At 43.4% G+C, this 21,838-nt stretch overlaps 1 protein-coding gene across 6 annotated transcripts in view; it reads right to left on the bottom strand.

The window, feature by feature from the left end:
• Positions 1–21,838, bottom strand: part of MLLT10 (MLLT10 histone lysine methyltransferase DOT1L cofactor) — a 157,691-nt gene that overhangs the window by 35,881 nt on the left and 99,972 nt on the right. For all 6 annotated transcript variants that reach the window (XR_005453712.1, XM_038755955.1, XM_038755957.1 and 3 more), the window contains one exon: positions 307–485. Coding sequence is in view for 5 of the 6 variants with exons in the window: in XM_038755955.1 (XP_038611883.1) it covers positions 307–485 (179 nt within the window). In the remaining variant the exon portion in view is untranslated. The remainder of the gene's footprint in view (positions 1–306; positions 486–21,838) is intronic.

Below are 21,838 nucleotides of genomic sequence, written 5' to 3' on the forward strand. Positions count from 1 at the left end.
ATTGAGACTTTCTACTCAAATTGTATCATCTTGGCTTTCAGTCAAAATAAATGTCTGGAAAGAGTTACACACTTAGAGAGCCAAAAGTAAGATGGGTTGCTGCAAAACTTCTCCTTACCTTTTTATTTTTTTCCCACCACAAACCCCTCAGAAATGTTTATTGTTCCCTAATGACCTTTTAATTACATGTTGAGGCACTCCATATTTTCAGGTGTGGTTTTTTTAAATTCCCCTCAAAGAAAAAAAAAAGCACCACCCAACAACTGAAGTCTACTAACATTATCCCATAGCGATCAAAGGACTTACCTGAGTTGTAGCGACAACAGTGGTGACAGATGCTGTGGCCGAGGGAGATAAAGTTCCCACCTGTTGCAAGTGAGTAGACGCTTGCTGAGGTAAATGAGAACTGGAAACAGGGGTGCTGGATCCTGACCCAGATACTGCATTTGGAAATGAGACTGCTACATCGTTGCTGCTATAAATACCTGAAAGAAAACACATTTGGAGAAAACGGTCAGCATTTACTTGCTACCCAATTAGTCGCTGAAACAAATTATTAGGCCCATCAACCAATGGTATTTATTGAGTGCTGACAGTGTGCAGAGCACTGTACGAAGCACTTGAAATAGTACAAGAGAGTTGGTAGACACTTCTCCCTGCCCACAATGAGCTTACAGTCTAGAGGAGAAGAAGGACATTAATACAAATAAATAAATTACTGATATGTACAGAGGTGCTCTGGGGATGAGGGGGGCGTTAATGAAGGGAGCAAAACCAAGTACAAGGGCAACACAGAGGGGAATGGGAAAAGAGGAAATGAGAGCTTAGTCGGGGAAGAACTCTTGGAGGAGATGTGCCTTCACTGAGGCTTTGAAGATGGGGAGAGTGAATGTCTGTTGGATATGAAGGGGGAGGGAGTTCCAGGCCAGGAACAACAGTGAGGGGTCGGTGGCAAGATAGTCAAGATGGAAGTACAGTGAGTGGGTGGGCATTACAGGAGCAAATTGTGCAGATTGAGTTGCAGTAAGAAATCAGGGAGGTAAGGCAGAAGGGGGCAAGGTGATTGAGTGCTTTAAAATGTATGGTAAGGAGTTTCTGTTTGACGAGGCAGTGGATGGGCAATCACGGAAGATTCTCCACAGGAGTAGGGAAACATGGACTGAATGGTTTCCTAGAAAAATGTCTAAAAAAGAGCCAATAATGACTGTCACTGAGAATTTGTAAGAGGGAGGCATCTGAAGATTGCTGTCCTCTAAACATGATGCCTATAATGAAAATGAAATAGAGTTAATGCTGAAATCTAGAGGCTCTAGAGATTTGAAAAAATCTCACAAATCAATCTGTATGAAGTATTGCATCCTAATAAGCATAATCCATAAAAAACCTGTACGTTAATTAAAACTATCAATCAATGGTATTTACTGAGCGCTTATGGTCTACACAGCACTGTACTAAGCACTTGGGAGAGTACATCAGAGCTGGTAGACACTACACATGTTCCCAGCCCACAAGGAGCTGACAATCAGTGAATGTAAATCTTGGGATGTATGTCTCTTCTCCTAAATAAAGTCTTTCCTGACTTTGCTTGGCTTTTGATTCAGGTGCACATAACATACATATTAATAAACAGGGAAAGAAAGTTTATTTAAATATGTTCTCATTTCATAAATAAATATCAGTCTAACTTTTAAAAAGGCCTTTTTATGCCTCCCTTAATGAGACATAAAATATATTTGAGCATTTCTAGAAATTTAAATAGGCGTTTAATGTATGCCCAGCACTGTACTAAGCACTTGGGAGAGTACACTACAACAGAGTTGGTAGAGGCATTCCATGCCCAAAAGGAGATTACAGGCTAGAGGGGGAGGCAAACATATCAACGTAAATAAATAAATTGTAGATATGTACCTAAGTACTTTGGGGTTGAGGGTGGGGTGAATAAAGAGTGCAAATCCAAGTGCATGGGTGATGCATACAAAAGTGGGAGTAGAGAAAATGAGGGCTTAGTCAGGGAAGGCCTCTTGGAGGAGATGTGTCTTCAAAAAGGCTTTGAAGGTGGAGAGAGTGATGATCTGCCGGATATCATCATCGTTGTCATCAATGGTATTTACTGAGTTCTTACTATGTGCAGAGCACTGTACTAAGCGCTTGGGAGAGTACAGTACAACAGAGTTGGCACACACATTCCCTGTCCACACCAAGTTTACATGAAGGGGAAGGGAGTTTCAGGCCAGAGGAAGGATCTGGGCAAGGGGTTGGCAGTGAGATAGACAAGATCAAAGGACAGTGAGTAAGTTGGCTTGAGAAACCGGGGAGAGGGGTGGTGGTGTCAGCACTGATGGAAGAGTTAGATGGCTGAGAGGATGTGGGAGGGATGGTTTGGAGTTTAGTTTGGAGCATTATGAGCTTGAGGTGTCAGCAGGGCATCCATGCAGAAATGTCCGGGAGGAAAGAGGAGATGTGAGATCACAGAGGAGGGAAAAGGTCGAGCGGAAGTAGGGGAACATCTGCATAGAGATGGTAACTGGAGGGAAGCCGTGGGAAGGATGATCTCCCCGAAGAAGTGAGTAGAGACTGAAAATCGAAAGGGGCTCAGAACCAAATCTGAGGGACATCCACGGTATGGGAGTGGGAGGGAAAACTGGCACAAAAGACTGAGAAGCAGGCAGAGGAGGAGGAGGAGCAGCAGGCCGAGGAGTGTGCCAGAGAATTCAATCTTAGATAACGTTTCCAGGAAAATGGGGTGGTCCGCAGCATCAAAGGCAGCCAAAAGGCTGAGGAGAATTAGGACAGAGTATCCGTAACACTTGGCAAGAAAGAGGTTGTCGGTGACTAGGAGAGAGAGGCTTCAGTGGAGTGAAAGGGGCGGAAGCCAGATGGCACAGGGTCAAGGCTGGAGCTGGAAGAAAGGAAGTAGAGGTAGCCGGCAGAAACCACCCATTAGAGGAGTCCGGACAGGAATGACTGGAGGGAGAAATCCAAGGGGAAAGTAATTTCGCTGTGTAGAAGACCGGACAGAAGTAGCGCAAGTGAGGATGAGTGTGAGATGGTGGGGATCAGCCTGGCACCCAGATTTTCACCAACAGGGTTTCATGACACAAGCGTGTGAATAGATGCAGGGCAGAGGGTTGGTGGTATAGGAGATCAGTGAAAGGACAGGAGTGCAAGGGACATCAAAAGAGGGGAGGGGGCACTGGGAAAAGGAGTCCAAATGGGGCAGGATGGCCCTGGAAACCATACTCAGTCCAACAAACAACGGAATGGAAATGTGAATGTAAAATTGCACGATTCAATGTGAAAGCCGCATGGCTTAATGGAAATGGCACAAAGGCTGGGAGTCGAGGGTCCGGGGCTTTAATCCCAGCTCTGCCGCTTGCCTAAAAGTGGCTCTGCCACTTGTCTGCTTTGTGACCTTGGGCAAGAGCCTTCACTTCTCTGTGACACAGTTACCCCCATCTATCTGTAAAATGGGAACTGAGAATGTGAGCCCCACATGGGACAGGGACTGTGCCCAGCCCAATTCGTTTATATCCACCCCAGCACTTACTACAGTGCCCGGCATGTAGTAAGTCCCTAACAAATACTACAATTATTATTATTATTATTTACTGTGTGACCTTGGGCAAGGTATTTAACTCTTCTGTGCCTCTGTTTCCTCATCTGTAAGAAGGGGGTTAAAACCTATTCCCTTCTACTGAGACCGTGAACCCTATGTACCACAGGGATTGACTTTAATCTTGTATAATCTTGTATGTACTTCTGTTCTTAGTACAAAACTTGGCACACAGTAAGCCCTGAATAAATATCACATATATTATTATCATTATTATTGATGATGATGATGATACCAACATTGAAATCATGTTCCTTGTGCAGGGATGATGTGCTGGGTAACGCAACATGCTAAATTCTATAAGAACTTACTTTTAGAACCCTTGGGTTACTGACAGCATAAATCAGAAACTCTAATAGTACTCTTTTCTTACCACTTTGAGAACATGAAAATGAAAACCTTATTCCACATCGCACCTTTAAAGGATGTATTGGGATGGGTCTACCAAATCTTGAGATGTCTGACCTAGACCACTATTTTTAAAATTGAGCTCTCTGAAGGTATAGTGCTCTGCACACAGTAAGCACTCAGTAAACACCACTGATTGATTGATTTAGAGTATAAAGCTCCTCATAAGATATGCAATTTAATGCAACCAAATTTTGCTGAGCCAGAAAGGAGGAGAGGTAAAAAATCATGCAGGCAGAGAGGAAACGAGGCAGTTGTCTACCATGCCTGGAAGGCCTAGAGGATGAATATTTATTTGCTGGAATCAAAACAAATCTACCTGTTGCATACTTTCAAGTAATGGGAAGAAAAGCATGGTAATCCCCTGAATATTTCCTAAATTTTAACAATTTTGCAATTTTCTCCCAAACTTGCCTCTTCCACCACAAAAAGCAACAGCAAAGCAACACAGATAATCCTTTTTAAGGACAACAGGCAAGCAAGATTTGAGATTATAAAACACATAACTAAATACAAAAATCACACTGCAGAAGACCAGAGAACGCAAAGTGAGCCCATTGTTGGGTAGGCACCATCTCTATAGGTTGCCGACTTGTACTTCCCAAGCGTTTAGTACAGAGCTCTGCACACAGTAAGCGCTCAATAAATATGATTGATTGAATGAATGAATGAAAGACTTTTCTCCCTCAGGGCTGCAACCTGGCTGTGGGTGGGGAACATACCTACCAGCTCTCTCCCAAGTGCCTACTACAGTGAACTGCACATGATAAATGCTCAATAAATAAGACTGACTCATTCTGACAGATGACATTTTTAAGAAACCTTTAAAAATGGAATAATGACAGTGCTTTCTTGAGTCTTAAATGCTTCTGATTGGGCGATGCCACAAAACGTCTCTCAAGTCTCATGGTTTCCTTGCCCCCAAAATTGAGACACGTAAAAAATGGTTGATGTAGGAAGCAAAAAAGAAGAGGGAAAGTGGGCAGGAGAGAGAGCACAGGCGAGAAAGCCATTGGCCACACGCAAGATACGGATAGGTTACAAAACACAATTTACCTCAGAAGCCAATCAGATCTCCATTCCAAAAACTACATCCAAAATCAGAATGAAAAGCAGTAAAGGAAAAGCAGTGGAAACAGTAGGTACACGTTTAAAGGTTTAATAGTGATGGTATTTGTTCAGCGCTTACTATGTGCTAGGCACTGTACTAAGCGCTAGGGTGGAGACAAGCAAATCGAGTTGGACACGCTCCTTATCCCACGTGGGGCGCTCACAGTCTCAATCCCCAATTTACAGATGTGATAACTGAGGCAGAGAGAAGTGATGTGATTTGCCTACGATCACACTGCAGAAAAGTGGTGAAAGAGGAATGAGAAACCATAACCTTCTGACGCTCAGGCACGTGCTCTATCATCAATCATATTTATTGAGCGCTTACTGTGTGCAGAGCACTGTACTAAGCGCTTGGGAAGTACAAATTGGCAACATATAGAGACAGTCCCTGCCCAACAGCGGGCTCACAGTCTAAAAGTGGGCCCACAGTGGGCTCACAGTCTCTATCCACTACGCTGTGCTGCTTCTCATCCCCACATACAGTCAGATCCCCTCTAACATGGGAGTTGTGTTCCTCAGAAGTCTCCAGTTACAGAAAACTTGCATTCAGGAACTCAGGCCTGATTGACCTACCAGACACAGAGCTGTTTCTCCTGACACTGAAGCCAAAAACTCACTGTGGGAATAATGTCCCCTAATTCTTCAGTATCCCTACCAAAACATGCTTAAGGACAGCCGGGAATATTAAAAGAAGGATAAGATCTAACAGGGAAGACCGAACGTGCATACAAAAAAGGGAGATGAAAATCGAAGATTTGTAGTTATGCTCCTCGCATACAGAGCAAAGCACGATAACGGAAATGAAGTCACAGAATTTACACAGCTAAACAGGAATTTTAAACCAGGCTATGGAGCGATGAGTTGTTTAATCAGGAGATGCTTCCTGGAAAAGATGGAGTCTAGGAGACTTTTGGAAGGGTTCTATATTTTTAGTCAATGATCACACTGCATATGTTCAACAAATATTACTGATTGACAGGGAGAATGTACTGAAGGCGAAGGTGCTTTTTGTGAAGGCAGAAGGACATCAGAAACGGCTTGGAGATGGAAATCTTAACAAAAGTGATGGCGGGTTTTAAAAATGTATAGTGAATATGAGCATTTGAAATCATTTTTATTTCATCCGGACTTCCAGTTGCTACAGCTCAAAATTAAAATTGCAAGAATGATGATGACAATGACATTTATCAAGGGTTAACCATGTCTCAAGAACTGTTCTCAGCACTGGGGTATATACAAGTTAATCAGCCTGGACACAGGCCCTGCCCACATTAAGGCTCAGTCAGATAGGAGGAGGAACAGGTATTTTATAACCCATTTTATAGTTGAGAAAATAGACACAGAGAAGTAATTTGCCCAAGGCACACAGCAGGCAAGTGACAAAGCCGCGATAAGGACCTGGGTCCTCTGATTCCCGGGGTCCACGTTGGGCCCCACGTGGGACAGCTTGATCACCTTGTATCCCCCCCAGCGCTTAGAACAGTGCTTTGCGCATAGTAAGTGCTTAACAAATGCCATCATCATCATTATTATTATTATTTCCATTAGGCCACATTGCTCTTTGAACCGTGATGCGCTTACCACAGTGCTCTGCACACAGTAAGCGCTCAATAAATACGGCTGCCTGACTGACCTCTTTGACATCCACAGTGCAGTGCTAGTTCAGCCTCTACCCCTTCCATACTAATTCAATCAATCATAGTTATTGAGGGCTTACAGTGTGCAGAACATTATACTAAGCACTTGGGAGACACAGTATGGCCTAGTGGATAGATTATGGGTTTTAATCTCAGCTCTGCGATTTGTCTACGGTGTGACCTTGAACAAGTCACTTCACTTCTCTGTGCCTCAGTTCCCTCATCTGTAAAATGTGGATTAAGACTGTGAGCCTAATTTGGGACAGGGACTGTGTCCAACCTAATTGGCTCATATCTTCTCCAGTACTTAGTACAGTGCCTGGCACATAGTAAAGCACTTAACGAATATCACTAAAAAAAAAAATGCTTACCCTCTATTTTACTTTCCCAAGCACTTGGTACAGTGCTCTGCACACAGTAAGCACTCAATAAATACAACATTGATTGATTCATTTGTAAATAATTTTGACCTGCCTATCTGGCTCTCAGAGTGAAAGCTCCTTCACGATAGGGAACATGAGTTTTGTTCTGTTGTACTTTCACACGTGTTTACTAAATGCTCAGCAGGTACTCATTAAATATCAGTGACTGATAACACTACAATATAGGTAATTCCTGTTGGGAGAATCAGAGTTTCTCAGGACATAAAAGCCTGAATCACCTCCACATTTGGATGACAAAGCAAAAACTTCTAAGCATCTGGGCATTCCTTGGATGATCCATTTTAAAACTGGTCTGAAGTCCTTGATTTTTGTTTTCCATCTTGTGCTGTCTACTATTTTCAATCAGTTTTTACCCCTAAGTAAATTATTCTATCTCTCTCTAATAAACTTTATCCTGTTTAAAGCTATCCATTTCACCCATCCATCACAGTCCCTTTTTTTCCTCTGAACCTGGTTCTCCAAGTTGCTGTCCCTCTCCCCCACCTGTGATGTTATCTTTGTGAATATATGGCTATTCCTCAAGGTCGAGGAAGATATCCTAAGACATCAACATTTCTAATAATTATTTAGCTAAGTAACAAGACAAACCTCAGCAAAACTTCACTTACAAACTTCACTCAGCTAATACACTTTTTTGGACGGATATAACAGTTGTGTGTCCCCTACTTGAAACAGCACTTAAGTACATAGCCATAATTTCTTTATTTCTATTAACATCTGCCTCCCCGTCTAACCGTAAGCTCGTTGTGGGCAGGGAGTGTGTCCAACAACTCTGTTGTACTGTACTCTCCCAAGCGTTTAGCACAATGCTTGGCACACATGAAATGTTCAGTAAGTACCACTGGTTGACTGATTTACATTTTCAGGCCCACAAAACTTAAAATGCAAAAGCATTTCCCAGAAAAACCTTTAGTATTTTTTTGAAGAGCCATAAAAAATATCAGGTGGAGATACTTAATTACCATGTACCTCAATGTTTTCCCAGTTTGTTAATGAATAGCATTATATCAATTATAAACACAAACCCAGTTATGAGAAACAAAGACCGAAGTGATGAAAATGTGCTCACAGGTCTGAACCCATAATTACTGGTTATAAAAAAAAAAAACAGTACACCAAGAAACCTGAAATCAGTCAATCAATGGTATTAATTGAGTGCTTACTGTGTGCCGAGCACTCTATTTAGCGTTTGGGAAAATACAATATAACAGACACGGTCCCTGCCCACAATAAACTTTCGGTCTAGAGGACAAGTTTATCACCTAGAGAATTCATTTAACTATCTTGCAGAGCTTGCAAGGATCGACCAGCCCACAAAAACTGCCATCAACGTGCAAAATTTTCTCATTGTTCTAGAAGAACTGACAAGGGGGATCCAGGACAACTGCTCAACCCACTTTCCCAAATGCTTAGTTCAGTGCTTAGAAGCAGTGTGGTTTAGTAGATAGAGCACAGGCCTAGGAGTCAAAAGGACCTGAGTTCTAATCCCAGCTCCATCCACTGTCTGCTGTGTGTCCTTGGACAAGTCATTTCCCTTCTCTGTACCTCGGTTACCTCATCTGTAAAATGGGGATTAAGACTGTGACCCCATGTGGGACATTCAACCTAATTAGCTTGATGCTACCGCAGGACTCAGTGTCTGCCACATAGTATGTGCTTAACAAATACCATAAAAGAATGCTCAATAAATATGCCACTGATTGATACACTCCCACCTTCTGGACTCAAATCAATGAAGATGGATCTAGGGAGCACTGCATTGTTCTTTTTATAGACGCATCTGCAAATACCATTCCAGAGCTCAAATACTCCCACAGGGTGATATGTAAGGAAATTAAAGCTAATTGGTGGGTTGCTGTTTTTTCCACCAGCCTCTTGAGATCTACCCAGTCTAAGACCAACATCGGATGCCAAAGGCTAGCGAATCTTTGGAAAATGTACAAAGCTGTTGTGCCCCTTCTGTGCCTCGGTTTCCCTGCCGAGGGAAAGGGGCAAGAAATATTTTCCTCAACTTATCAGGGGTGTTGCAAGAGTAAATTAAAAAGCACATGAAGCACTTGGAACTATGGTTTACAATAGATAACCTGTAGATTAGTTTTGGTAAAAATGGTCACCATTTATGGTAGCTATGATGATTTTTTTGTAAACAATAGTGTCCTAGATTATCGACTTTGAAGATAACAATCAATCAGAGGCACTTACTGCATGCCTACTGTGTGGAAGGCACTGTGCTAAGTGCTTGGGAGAGGACAATACAACAGAATTTGTAGACACAGTCCCTGCCCACAAGGAGTTTACAGTCTAGAAGGGGAGTCACCATCCTAAGATAAGATGGATGGATGAGAGAGTTACTTTTAAAGTTCAAAGCCTGAAGGCTTCTAAAACTTAGAATGAAGGTGAGAATCTCAAAGATTTAAAGGATTCATGAAGAGGTTTAAAAAGGGCTGCATCTGATCCAGTAGAAGGCTTTAAAACAACCCTCAGGCATCAAGGTTTTGGGGGGGGGGTGTTTTATTTGCGGGGGGGGGGGGGGTTGCTACATGCATGAACAAAGCAGGCATGCATTAATTGGGAAACTGCAAGCTGTCTCATCCTCCATTTCAGAATAATCTAATTCATCATCTGCTAACTCTCAACTGGAGCTAAAGTACTTTCAAAGAGCTATACCCTGGAGGAATCAAGCTACACCTCTTTCTGAGTCACTGGGGATGGTCGGAGATTCTTAAGAGACTAAAGGGATGGGTAGAAAAAACGAATCAGAATCTCTGGGAGCTCAACGCTGGTGGGACAACATAACAGGAAAAGTGAAAAATATACCCCTGCTCAAAAGATAGAGGAGAAAGGAAAATAATACTGCCCTACCCTCCACTTCTTCCCCCTTCCTCCCAAATTTAATGAACAAAAGCCTGCCCATCATTTTTGTGACTACAGTAGTATTGTTTCTTAAAAGGAGCACTTCCCAACTATATCGTGCATAGGATTAATACACTAAGAAACGTTTCTGAACATTTTAAGCATCACACATGCACAGTTTCTTCAACAGGTTCAAGGTTCTGCATTTAGATAAGCCGTGTGGGCTCGTGGAAAGAGCACAGGCCTGGGAGTTGGAGGTTCTGGGCTCTAAATCCCGGCCCCCCCGACTCCCACTTGGCCAGCTGGCTGGGTGACCTCAGGCCAGTTGCTTAACTTCTCTGTACCTCAGTTTCCTCATCTGTAAAATGGGCATTCAATCCCATTCCCTCCTACTTGGACTGTGCACCCCAAATGGGACTGGGACTGAGTCCGGCCTGATTAAGTTTTATTTACCCCAGAGCTTGATGTATGGGAAGTGGTTAAATGTTATTACCATTATGTTAATCATAATTGTATTTCTCTGGACAGTCCAACTCTGCTATATTGTACTCTCCCAAGCACTTAGTACAGTGCTCTGCACACAGTAAGCACTTAATAAACACCACTGGTTGATTGATTGGTTCTGTCCTCTGCCTTTCCTGGAGAGTGCCCGAGTCTGGAACTAGCTCCTGAATTCACAATATGGTGGGTCTGATCATTTAAAACCCAGCTTTAATAACCTGAAACTCGAAAAGGAGCCCCTCATCTTGGTCGGCACTCTGGTGCCAGGAATTTAGAAGGCCATCAAAAAGTACGTTGAAAATTTCCAGAAGACATAAGCAAGGGAAGCAGCATGGTATAATGGATGGAGCCTGGGGCTGGGATTCAGAAGTACCTGGGTTCTAATCCCGCTTCCGCTGCTTGCCTGTGTGACCTTGGGCAAGTCACTTCACTTCTCTATGCCTCGATTCCCTCATCTGTACAATGGGATTAAGACTGTGAGCCCCAAGTGGGACAGGGACTGTGTCCAACCTGATTAGCCTGTATCTACCCCGGCATTTAGAACAGTGCTTGATCCATAGTAAGCGTTTAACAGATACCTTCTGATTATCATTATAAGCCAACTGCAACTCTCTCCGTGTCGGCGTGCCCTTCGGCATTTCGCCATCCTCCCCCTCCCACAGCCCTGAGGGGAGCAGCTGCCCTGAACTCTGCTTGGGCCACCCACTGGGGATTGGCCAAGCCCAGCCCACACTGAGCCTCGAACTCCAGCTGGCAACCACGAGGCCTGGCCTTGCTTCCAAGCGTGGAGCGGTGCCACAGACCGGTTTCCGCCAGGTCACAGCTGGGCCATTCCAAAGCATTCACATGGCTCAACTCTCCCAACCAGCCGAGCTCCTCCTATCTTTCCTACTTCCTTCGGCATGGGGTAGATCGATCTGTCACTGGATCCCTTATGTAATTCCTCACCCCATGTATAGTCGACTGAACTGTCCATTATTTACACTGCTTACACCATTTGTAAATATTTTTATTTTGGTCTTTCCCCTTTAGAATGGAAGTTCCTTGGGGCAGGGAATCAGTCAATCAATGTAGTTATTGAGCGCTTTCTACATGCAGAGCACTGTACTAAGCGCTTGGGAGAGCCCGTTGCTGAGTACAGATTGTCTCTATCTGTTACCGAATTGTACTTTCCACGTGCTTAGTACAGTGGTCTGCACACAGTAAGTGCTCAATAAATATGATTGAATGAATGAGTACAATACAACTAAGTTGGTAGACATGATCCCTGCCTGTAACGAGTCTACTGACTAGAGGGGCAGACAGACATTGATATAAATAATATATAATACAAAATTTAAAGATATGTACATAAGTGTTGTGGGGTTAGGGGAAGGGCAAACATTCAGTATTTGTTTATCAATATCAAATGTCCAAAGGTCTAAGGCCCAAGTGCACAGACGACACAGAAGGGAAAGCGAGCTGGGGAAAATAGGGTTTAATCGGGGGAGGCCTCTTGGACACGCATTAAAGGTGGAAAGAGTGGTGGTCCGGCATCTGTGAAAGGGAGGAAGGAGTTTCAAGCCAGGAGGAAAATGTGGGAAAGCTGTCAGAGGTGAGATAGTGAGATCGGGGCACAGTTGGACTAAGCTGGTACTAGAGGGCTGGAGTGTGCAGGCTGGGCTGTAGAAGAAGATCAGTGAGGTGAGGTGAGGTACGAGGCAAGTGTCTTATGGTCTTAAGAAAAGATGGCTGGAGTTCCACCGCGGGAAAGGAGAGGTTGTATAGGAGACGAGATGACGGGAAGGAGGGGTAGGTGGGAGAACCGGTATCATGGGTCGAGGATGACGCTGGGGATCCTGCATAGGGGAAGGAGCAGAGTTGTCACTGCCCCCAGCAAGCTACGCCTGCTCAAGCCTCCTGAATCACTGGAGCAACTGACTTCTCCGCTTTCGGCCCCTTATAAATCCCTCCCTTTGGGTCTTTCCTGAGACGACTGAAATCTACTGCCTTTGTTTTGCTGGTTTCCTTGACCATTTATTCATTCACTCATATTTATTAAGTGCTTAATGTGTGCAGAACACTGTACTAAATGCTTGGGAGAATAAAATACAACAGTAAATGGACACAGTCCCTGGCTACAAGGAGCTTATTGGCATGAGGATTCTAAACTCTCTCAGTTTACAGTACCTCTCCACAGGACAGTCTTCCACCTTCAACTCCTCCCTCTCAACTGGGTCGCTCTAAAGCTTCCGTACATGTGCACGGCAAGAAGAGAAGCAGTTCGGCGTAGCAGTTACCTCATCTGTAAAATGGGGCCTATGCGCCCCATGTGGAACGGGGCTGTGGGCTTAGTACAGTGCTTGGCATGTAGTTAGCGCTTAGTATAATCATAACAATAATAATGGTATTATTTCACTTAGGTTTTGTGTAAAAGCTGTGGGCAAAAGCTGGCCAGAAGTCTTCAGAATATGACATTTTAGCAGACAGTGGCTGCGCTCCTTCCCAAACTAGAAACCTGGAAACTAGAATGGTCTAACATTCTAGATACCTGTTCAGAGAGCCAGACTTACCCTGAACTCCAGAAAACCCTGACGGGCCAGGGGACTGAGCCACAAGCAAGCAGTATAGCCTAGAGGAAAGAGTCCGGGCCAAAGAGTCAGGAGACCTGGGTTCTGAACCCAGCACCAGCCACTGGTCTGCTGAGTGATCTAGGGCCAGCTGCTTGACTTCTCTGTGCCTCAGTTCCCTCATCTGGAAAGTGGGGATGAAGACTGAGAGTCCCATGTGGAACATGGACTGTGTCCAACCCAACTGGCTTGTATCTACCCACCCCCGGAGTTCAGTACAGTGCCCGGCTGATTAGCAGCTGCTGGCAGGCAAAAATGAAAAGACCAGCCTTCATCCAAAAGTTTTTCAACTGCCAAACGCGTTTCAGGTGCGTGGCGTGGAAATCAACGCAAAAGCTTTTTGGTCACCTGACACCCTAGTCTTGAAAAAACCAGTTACAATACACCAGTATTTGTCCATTTTCCATCTGTTTACGAGAAGACAAAAAACAAAGGTCAGATCTAGACCATGGACTGGTGTGAGAAAGTCCATATTTTACACATTCAGAATATAGACTAAATTATGAAAACCCTAACAGCCCACCTGTCAAGAACCAGCAGGCTAAATATAAGTTGAAAAATGTCTGATGGAGCCAGCATTACTACTCTGCTGGTATGAATGGAAGCCAGAAAATCTAGAAAAATGATTCACAAAAATAATTAAAGAGAAGCGAGTCTTAGAGATCTGGAACAACACTATCATCCTTTTGCCTCACAAAGAGATTTTAAAAAAATAAAGGAAAAAAAAAGCCAACCTGAGGAACTCTTGACCTATCAGACTCCTGCAGGCAATCTACAAAGTTTGTGCTCAGGTGTGGAACAATTGACTTACTGCAGACCTGCATTTCCTCCAAACAATAGAACATGCAAGCTTTCAATCACAAGTCTCTACAAAAGACTATCTTTTGTGATAAATGAACTGCTGAAGAGTCTAATATAACTTACCATTATGTATGGCATTCATCAACCAGAAGAAAGCTTTTGAGTCAGGAAAAAAGGATTCTGTGTTAAGATCACACTCGGAACCACAAAAGAAATACATACGCATACCCTGGACAAGTGGAATATATCTGAATACTTTAACCTTGTATTATTTCTTTGATCAATTACTACTCATAAAGTGTCAGCCTGAGTTCTTGGGGTTTTTTTTACCCGCTAAAATTTTGGATACATTTCCTTCTGCATAATGTTAGCCATGGAAGTAGAGTGGCCCAATGGAAAGATCATGGGATTTGGGGAGGGAGGATGAGGGTTCTAATCCTGCCCTGCCACTTGTCTGCTGTATGATTTTGGGCAAGTCATTTCATTTCTCTGCACCTTGGTTACCTCATCTGTAAAATGGGGACTAAATCTTTCACGCTCCTACTTAGATTGTTAGCCCCATGTGAGGCAGGGACTGTGTCCGCCATCATTATCTCGTATGTAGCCCTGTGCTCAGAACAGTATTTGGCATATAGCAAGTGTTTATCATCATCTATTATTATTATTATTATTATTATCATTACTATTATCATAATCACTAATCGCAGTTGCCCAGATCCTGGATATATCCTCGGCAATTACAAATACAAAACACATTCCTTAAAAATTGGTATGAAAAGTTTCTGAGTCAAATGCAGAAAAAAGTTATTGAGCATAATTTTTAAATTAGGCCTTCCCAGACTGAGCCCCCTCCTTCCCCTCTCCATCGCCCCCGCCTTACCTCCTTTCCCTTCCCCACAGCACCTGTATATATGTCTATATGTTTGTACGTATTTATTACTCTATTTATTTTACCTGTACATATCTATTCTATTTATTTTATTTTGTTAATATGCTTTGTTTTGTTCTCTGTCTCCCCCTTCTAGACTGTGAGCCCACTGTTGGGTAGGGACCGTCTCTATATGTTGCCAACTTGTACTTCCCAAGTGCTTAGTACAGTGCTCTGCACACAGTAAGTGCTCAATAAATACGACTGATTGATTAAAAGCATCTCAAGCCCCTCAATATTACACTTCAAATCAGTCAATGGTATTTACTGAGCGCTTACTGTGTGTGACAAGCTGCAGCGTGGCTCAGTGGAAAGAGCCCGGGCTTTGGAGTCAGAGGTCATGGGTTCAAATCCCGGCTCTGCCAACTGTCAGCTGTGTGACTTTGGGCAAGTCACTTGACTTCTCTGTGCCTCAGTTACCCCATCTGTAAAACGGGGTATAAAACTGTGAGCCCCCGGTGGGCCAACCTGATCACCTTGTAACTTCCCAGCTCTCAGAACAGTGCTTTGCACATAATAAGCACTTAACAAATGCCATTATTATTTTATTTTTTATTTTTTTAATAGCCATCATCATCATCAATCGTGACCAGAGGCCTTTCTAATGCTAGGAAGCAGCAGTAGATCTAAAAGTTTGCCTGACCTTCCTAGAGGATGTTGAGGGAGGGACAGGAGAGAAAGAGAGCAGGACAAGGAGACAGAGAGGGAGGGAGAAAGAGAGGCTGGGAGAGAGGAAGGGGGGGGGAAGAAGGGAGAGAGGAAGACTAGTCCCCTGCCACTTTTGCCCAAAGCTCACCCAGGTCTTTTTTCTCCCTCCACCCTTCTACTCCTGGACCTTAGAAAACTTGACATTGGTTTTTGATAACCAATCAACACCCTTGCTGCTTTAACACAGTAGGGAGGGAGTTTGATTGCATTGGAAATGGTGGCAGCGATGAACATAAAGCCAATTACAGTTTCTCTTTCGGGGGATGAAATTTCAGAAACTGAACTGGAGAGCAACGTTTTCCTCCCTTAAGTTTGCCAATCAGCGGATTCAAATGCTATAAAGACGGTTTCGGATTTGTCATTTCATTCTGGGAAAAATCAATATACTATTACACAGAACAAATTATAATCACAAGTTATCATATTGTCTATGTATCCAAACAAAAGAAAGGCAGGAATCTGTAAAAACAGTAACTGGTCTTAGGAAACTCTATTTTGCCATACTTTTCTTCCTGATGTTTCGTTAATTATATGCTTACTATGTACTGAGCACCAGGCTAAGGGGAATACAAAATAAACAATTCAAATATAGCTTCTGCCCCACAAGGAGCTCACAGCTAGATAGGGAAGGTTATTCTCCCCTCCTTCAAAGCCTTACCGAAGGCACATCCCCTTCAAGAGGCCTTCCATGACTAAGCCCTCCTTTCCTCTTCTCCCACTCCCTTCTGCATCACCCCGATTTGCTTCCTTTATTCATCCCCCCTCCCAGCCGCACGACACTTATTTACATTCCGGGAATTTATTTCTATTACTATCTCCCCTTCTAGGCTGTAAGCTCATTGTGGGCAGGGAATGTGCCTGTTATGTTATACTGTACTCTCCAGAGGGCTTAGTACAGTGCTCTGTACACAGTAAGCGTGCTCTTTGGAGTCAGAGGTCACGGGTTCAAATCCCCGCTCTGCCAACTGTCAGCTGTGTGACTTTGGGCAAGTTACTTAATTTCTTTGTGCCTCAGTTACCTCATCTGTAAAATGGGGATTAGAACTGTGAGCCCCTTCGGGATAACCTGATCACCTTGTAATCTCCCCAGCGCTTAGAACAGTGCTTTGCACATAGTAAGCGCTTAGCAAATGCTATCTTTATTATTAAATTCGACTTACTGGCCTTACCAACACGGCCACTGCTAGGGACATTATGAAGATGATACCCTAGCTAAATCTTTTCAAAATGGCCACAGCGAGGCAGTCCATGTGGTATATTTGGCTCTCAAAGGGAGGGAAGCACTGTGGCCTAGTGGAAAGAGCATGCACCTGGGAGTCCGAGGACCTGGGTTCTAATCTGGATCTGCCACTTGTCTGCTGGCAATTATATATACAAAACTCACTGCTTAAAATTTGATATGAAAAGCTTCTGCAGAAAAAAAGCTACTGAGCATAATTTTTAAAAGCATCTCAAGCCCCTCAATACTACATTTCGAATCAGTACTTCATCTGTAAAATTATCAGTTAATTCCAATAACGAACGAGACTCTGGCATGCTAACTAGTTACGCGACCCTCCGAGCCTGAACCCCTTCCTTCCTCTCCCCCTCGTCCCCCTCATCTTACCTCCTTCCCTTCCCCACAGCACCTGTATATATGTATATATGTTTGTACATATTTATTACTCTATTTATTTATTTAACTTGTACATATCTATTCTATTTATTTTATTTTGTTAGTATGTTTGGTTTTGCTCTGTCTCCCCCTTTTAGACTGTGAGCCCACTGTTGGGTAGGGACTGTCTCTATATGTTGCCAACTTGTACTTCCCAAGCGCTTAGTACAGTGCTCTGCACACAGTAAGCGCTCAATAAATACGATTGATTGATTGATTGATTGTAAAATGCGGATTAAACCCCCCAACCCTCTGATTTAGACTGTGAACCCTATAGGGGGCAAGGACTGTCAACCCTGACCACCATGTATCTAAAACAGTGCTTGACTCATAGTAAACACTTAACAAGCACCCACACACACACACAAAAAAAGAATTGGCTAAGACAAGAGAGGAGCCTGATTGTCCCTTACTTCATTCCAGGAGGGCCTTGAGTTATAGGATGGTTTTTTAAAATCCCTGTGCCTTAGTACAGTGTCTGGCACATAGTAAGCACTTAACAAATAACATCATCATCATCATTATTATTATTGTGCCTCGCATCCTCCTCAATTAAACCTGCCCAAGTGGTGTTGGGGTTGGGTGGGGGGGGGGGCGGTGAGGGAAGAGGGAGAGAAGGAGAAAATGATTTACACAAATAGGTGCTAATCACAGCTGTCCCACCCCCATGCCTCAGGGAGGAATTCTGGTGACTGGGTTGGGGGAAGGCCATTAAACAGCAGTGAACTGAGAGGGGGAAAAGTGGGTTTGGTGTTAAGAAGTGGTTTAAGGATTAGGTGAAATGGAAAATCAGCATGTGCTTACACTTCATGAGAGCACTGTCCTGCTGAAGGGCCCGTTACAACTGGGGGAGTGGGAGAGCTCCCTTGCTGCCCCTCTTCCTTCCCCTCAACACTGCTCCTCTCCACAGTCAGTCAATCAATCGCATTTAATGAATGCTTACTGTGTGCACAGCACTGTACTAAGCACTTGGGTACGATAGATAGAATAATATAACGGACACATTCCCTTCCCACAATGAGCTTTACAGTCACAGTCGCCACAGTTCTTGGGAGAAAGCCATGGGATGAAATATGGAAAGGGAGGGAGAGGAAAGGTGCCCCAGGAAATGCCATTTGATCAATCGTATTTATTGAGCACTTACTGTGTGCAGAGCACTGTACTAAGCGCTTGGGAAGTACAAGTTGGCAACATATAGAGACAGTCCCTACCCAACAGTGGGCTCACATCACACTGGGGGTCTTACGGCTCCTGCCAACGATCAGACACCCCTCCCCAGACAAAAAGGACCACTCCACCGCGACGGCCTGGTAGGAGGCACTACAATGGCATCAGCTTTCTCTGGACTGTAAGTAAGCTTTTTGTGGGCAGGAAATATGTCTGCTGTATTGTACTCTCCTAAGCGCTCAATACAGTGCCCTGCACACAGTAAGAAGCACTCAATAAACACCACTGAATGAATCAGCTCACAGCGCTGCACGTGACCTCATCTGGGAAGCGGCCTGGGACTGTCATTCCTTACCAATCAATCAATCATACTTACTGAGCGCTTACTGTGGGCACAGCACTGTAACAGACACGTTCCCTGCCCACGACAAGCTTACTTACCCGTTCTGAAACTTCACAGCATTTAACTCGACAAGGCAAAAATGAGTGGCCATGGTACAGAGCACTGGGGAGCCGGGGACATAACCATTTCCATGTTAGTATTGAAAAATATCGGTCGTGGTAGTAGCTTTGAACCCATCTACCCCTCAAATCCACTAATTGCCATCGAAACAATGGTAAGTCTAACACGGTTTTCCCTTCATGGGACATTCTGAAAGAACGCTCTGAAAGTCCTAGACCAATCAGTCAATCAAACAATCAATCAAATTCATTGAGCACTTACTACATGCAGAGCACTGTAAAAAGAGCTTGGGAGAGAACAACAATACAACAGAGTTGATAGACATGTTCCCTGCCCTTAACTGGTCTGCAGTCTAGAGGGGGACGAGCATTAATATGCATAAATGTGTAATTTATTCATTCAATCAAATTTAATGAGCACTTACTGTGTGCAGAGCACTGTATTAGACATAAAGAGAACTCCCTACGCTTCCCCAAATGACTCTGGTTGGCTAAAATAAGGATAACAAAGATCTGGCAGCATTTATGAAACCCATTCCCCTGAAATGCTACTTAAAAGGAAAAAAAGATCTACACATATTTTGCTTGGCAATTTTATGTTTATCAAGTAAGCATTAATCTTAATCTACCTCATAATCGCTTGAAATGAAAACCATTTAGGATTATCGTTTCAATTTAATTATTTGTACGACAACAAAAACAAGTCCCAAAAAGAATATTTGCGGCTAAATACCCTGCACTGAACATTTCACCACTAAACTCACCATTTAGTGCTGCCTTTTAAGTCCTGATCTGGAAGAACATTTACATATAATATCTGAAATGCAGATGCCTTTCAGTCAGATTGTGGACTTAGGCCAGATGCTTTTACCATAAAAATCAATAAGGAAAACAACGTAGAATCTGCCTCCTCAACGGGGTGGTGCTTAAGCTTTATTTTCAACGAGACAACCTCTGTACACTGTTAGCAGCCATATTATTTGTCAATTTCATAACTGTTAGGAGAGGTAAAAAAAAAAAACTTCGATAAAGGACTTTCAATTTTAGCCAGCCTAATGCAGTCAAATATTTTCTGGTTAAGAGCCAACAATTTCTGTTGCCTCTACCATATGATATGGACCAAAAATTTTTTAAATACAAGGCTGCTTTATAGTTGTTAATTTGCACAGCAGGCACATGAATTTTTTTTTAAATAAGACATTTGCCATATAACTAGCCCCCTGAGGAATAGAAAACTACACTTGTTACTTATTGGTCAAATCCTACTTCCAAAACCAAGCATTAAATGTGGATATATACGTTTGAAAAAAAAAAATGTAACCGCCATAAAACAGATTCTCTTGAAAATGTAATGGATAACTTTTAAAGGTCAAATGAAAACAATTATATTTTCCTTAAAATGATATTGCAAATACAATTATAATAATCTTAATAGGATTTATGAGATAATCCAATGTGTACACTGGATAATTACAATTTTTCTAGTTGCAGTAATTCAACGCTGATCCAGGTGATAGTCTGTCAGAGGAAATACCACAAATCAAAAGTGAAATGTGAAATTATCTGCAGGTTTGAAAATTCAACTAGTGTGGCCTAGTAGAAAGAGTATGGGGCCTGGAGGTCAGAGGACCCAGGTTCTAATCCCTGCTCCATCAATTACTTGCTAGATGACCTCGAGCAAATCCCATAACTTCCTTGTGCCTCCATTTCCTCATCTGTAAGACAGGAATTCACTACCTGTTCTCCCTCTTACTTAGGCTGTGAGCCCCATGCAGGACAGAACTGTGCCTGACCTGATTACTTTGTATCTACCCCAGTGCTTATTCCATTACTTGGCACGTAGTATGTACTTAACTAATACCAAAATTAGTACTTTCAAAGACTTTGCAGCTCAAACTGGCCTAAGGTTCTACATACATATTCTGGCAAAGATAAATTTTCAAGAGGCTTCTTAGGCCTAGAGTTATGACAAATAGAGACCTTCCTCAACTCCAAACATAGAGCAGACTGGTCAAATCATCAGGGGATTGATATTTGAAGAATCCAAAACCTACAAGGAACTTCCTTTCAAGAGCTAGAAACCACGTTCACCAATTCATCAATCAGTGGGATTTATCTAGTGTTATACTGTTTGCAGAGCACTGCAGAGCGCTTGAGAGAGTACAATTCAATAGAGTTGGCAGACAAGACCCCTGCCCTCAAAGGAGTCTACAATGAAGTTGGGGAGGTTATATATTTCAATTATTACTATTAATAATCATAATTGTGGTATTTAAGTGCTTACTATGTGCCAAGCAGTGTTTCTAAGCGCTGGGGTAGACATAAGGTCGGACACAGTCCCCGTCCTCCATGGATGAGGTAACTAAGGCACAGAGAAGTTGAGTGATTTGCCCACAGTCACCCAGCAGACAGATGGGGGAAGCAACCCAGTATAAAGATTTGCACACCAAGTCCTTTGGGGCTGGGGAGTGGGGGGGTGATCTACAGTGTTCTCAGTGAAACCCATCAGTTGCTAGCAAAACACCTCCCGTAACCCTCTCTGCCTCAGAATGCTTTCTGTCAAATGGTAGATCAGCTGTGCAAAGAGGAGGCAGCAGCTGCTCCTTTGGGCAGGAGCCAGTGAGCAGGTGCCAGTTCATCCGCTAACCTGACCTCCCACCCTCTTCAGCCTAGGGAAGGGGTGAGCAATTCCTGAGGGCGACGTCCCGGCAGAACAGCTCCAATCCCGCCAAACTCCTGTCCTCTTCAAGCCTTCAGCTGGAAACCCCTCTTCCCCGATCTCGCCTGTCTCACCGTCGAGCCCTGAGTACCTACCGTAGCGTGGCCTAGTGGAAAGAGCCCGGTCCTGGGAGTCAGAGGGCCTGAATTCTAATTCCGAATCTCCACTTGGCTGCTGTTTGACCTTGAGCAAGTCATTTCACTTCTCTGGGCCTCAGTTATT

The sequence above is a fragment of the Tachyglossus aculeatus genome, chromosome 13, assembly GCF_015852505.1.
Source record: "Tachyglossus aculeatus isolate mTacAcu1 chromosome 13, mTacAcu1.pri, whole genome shotgun sequence".
Taxonomy (NCBI): Eukaryota; Metazoa; Chordata; class Mammalia; order Monotremata; family Tachyglossidae; genus Tachyglossus; species Tachyglossus aculeatus.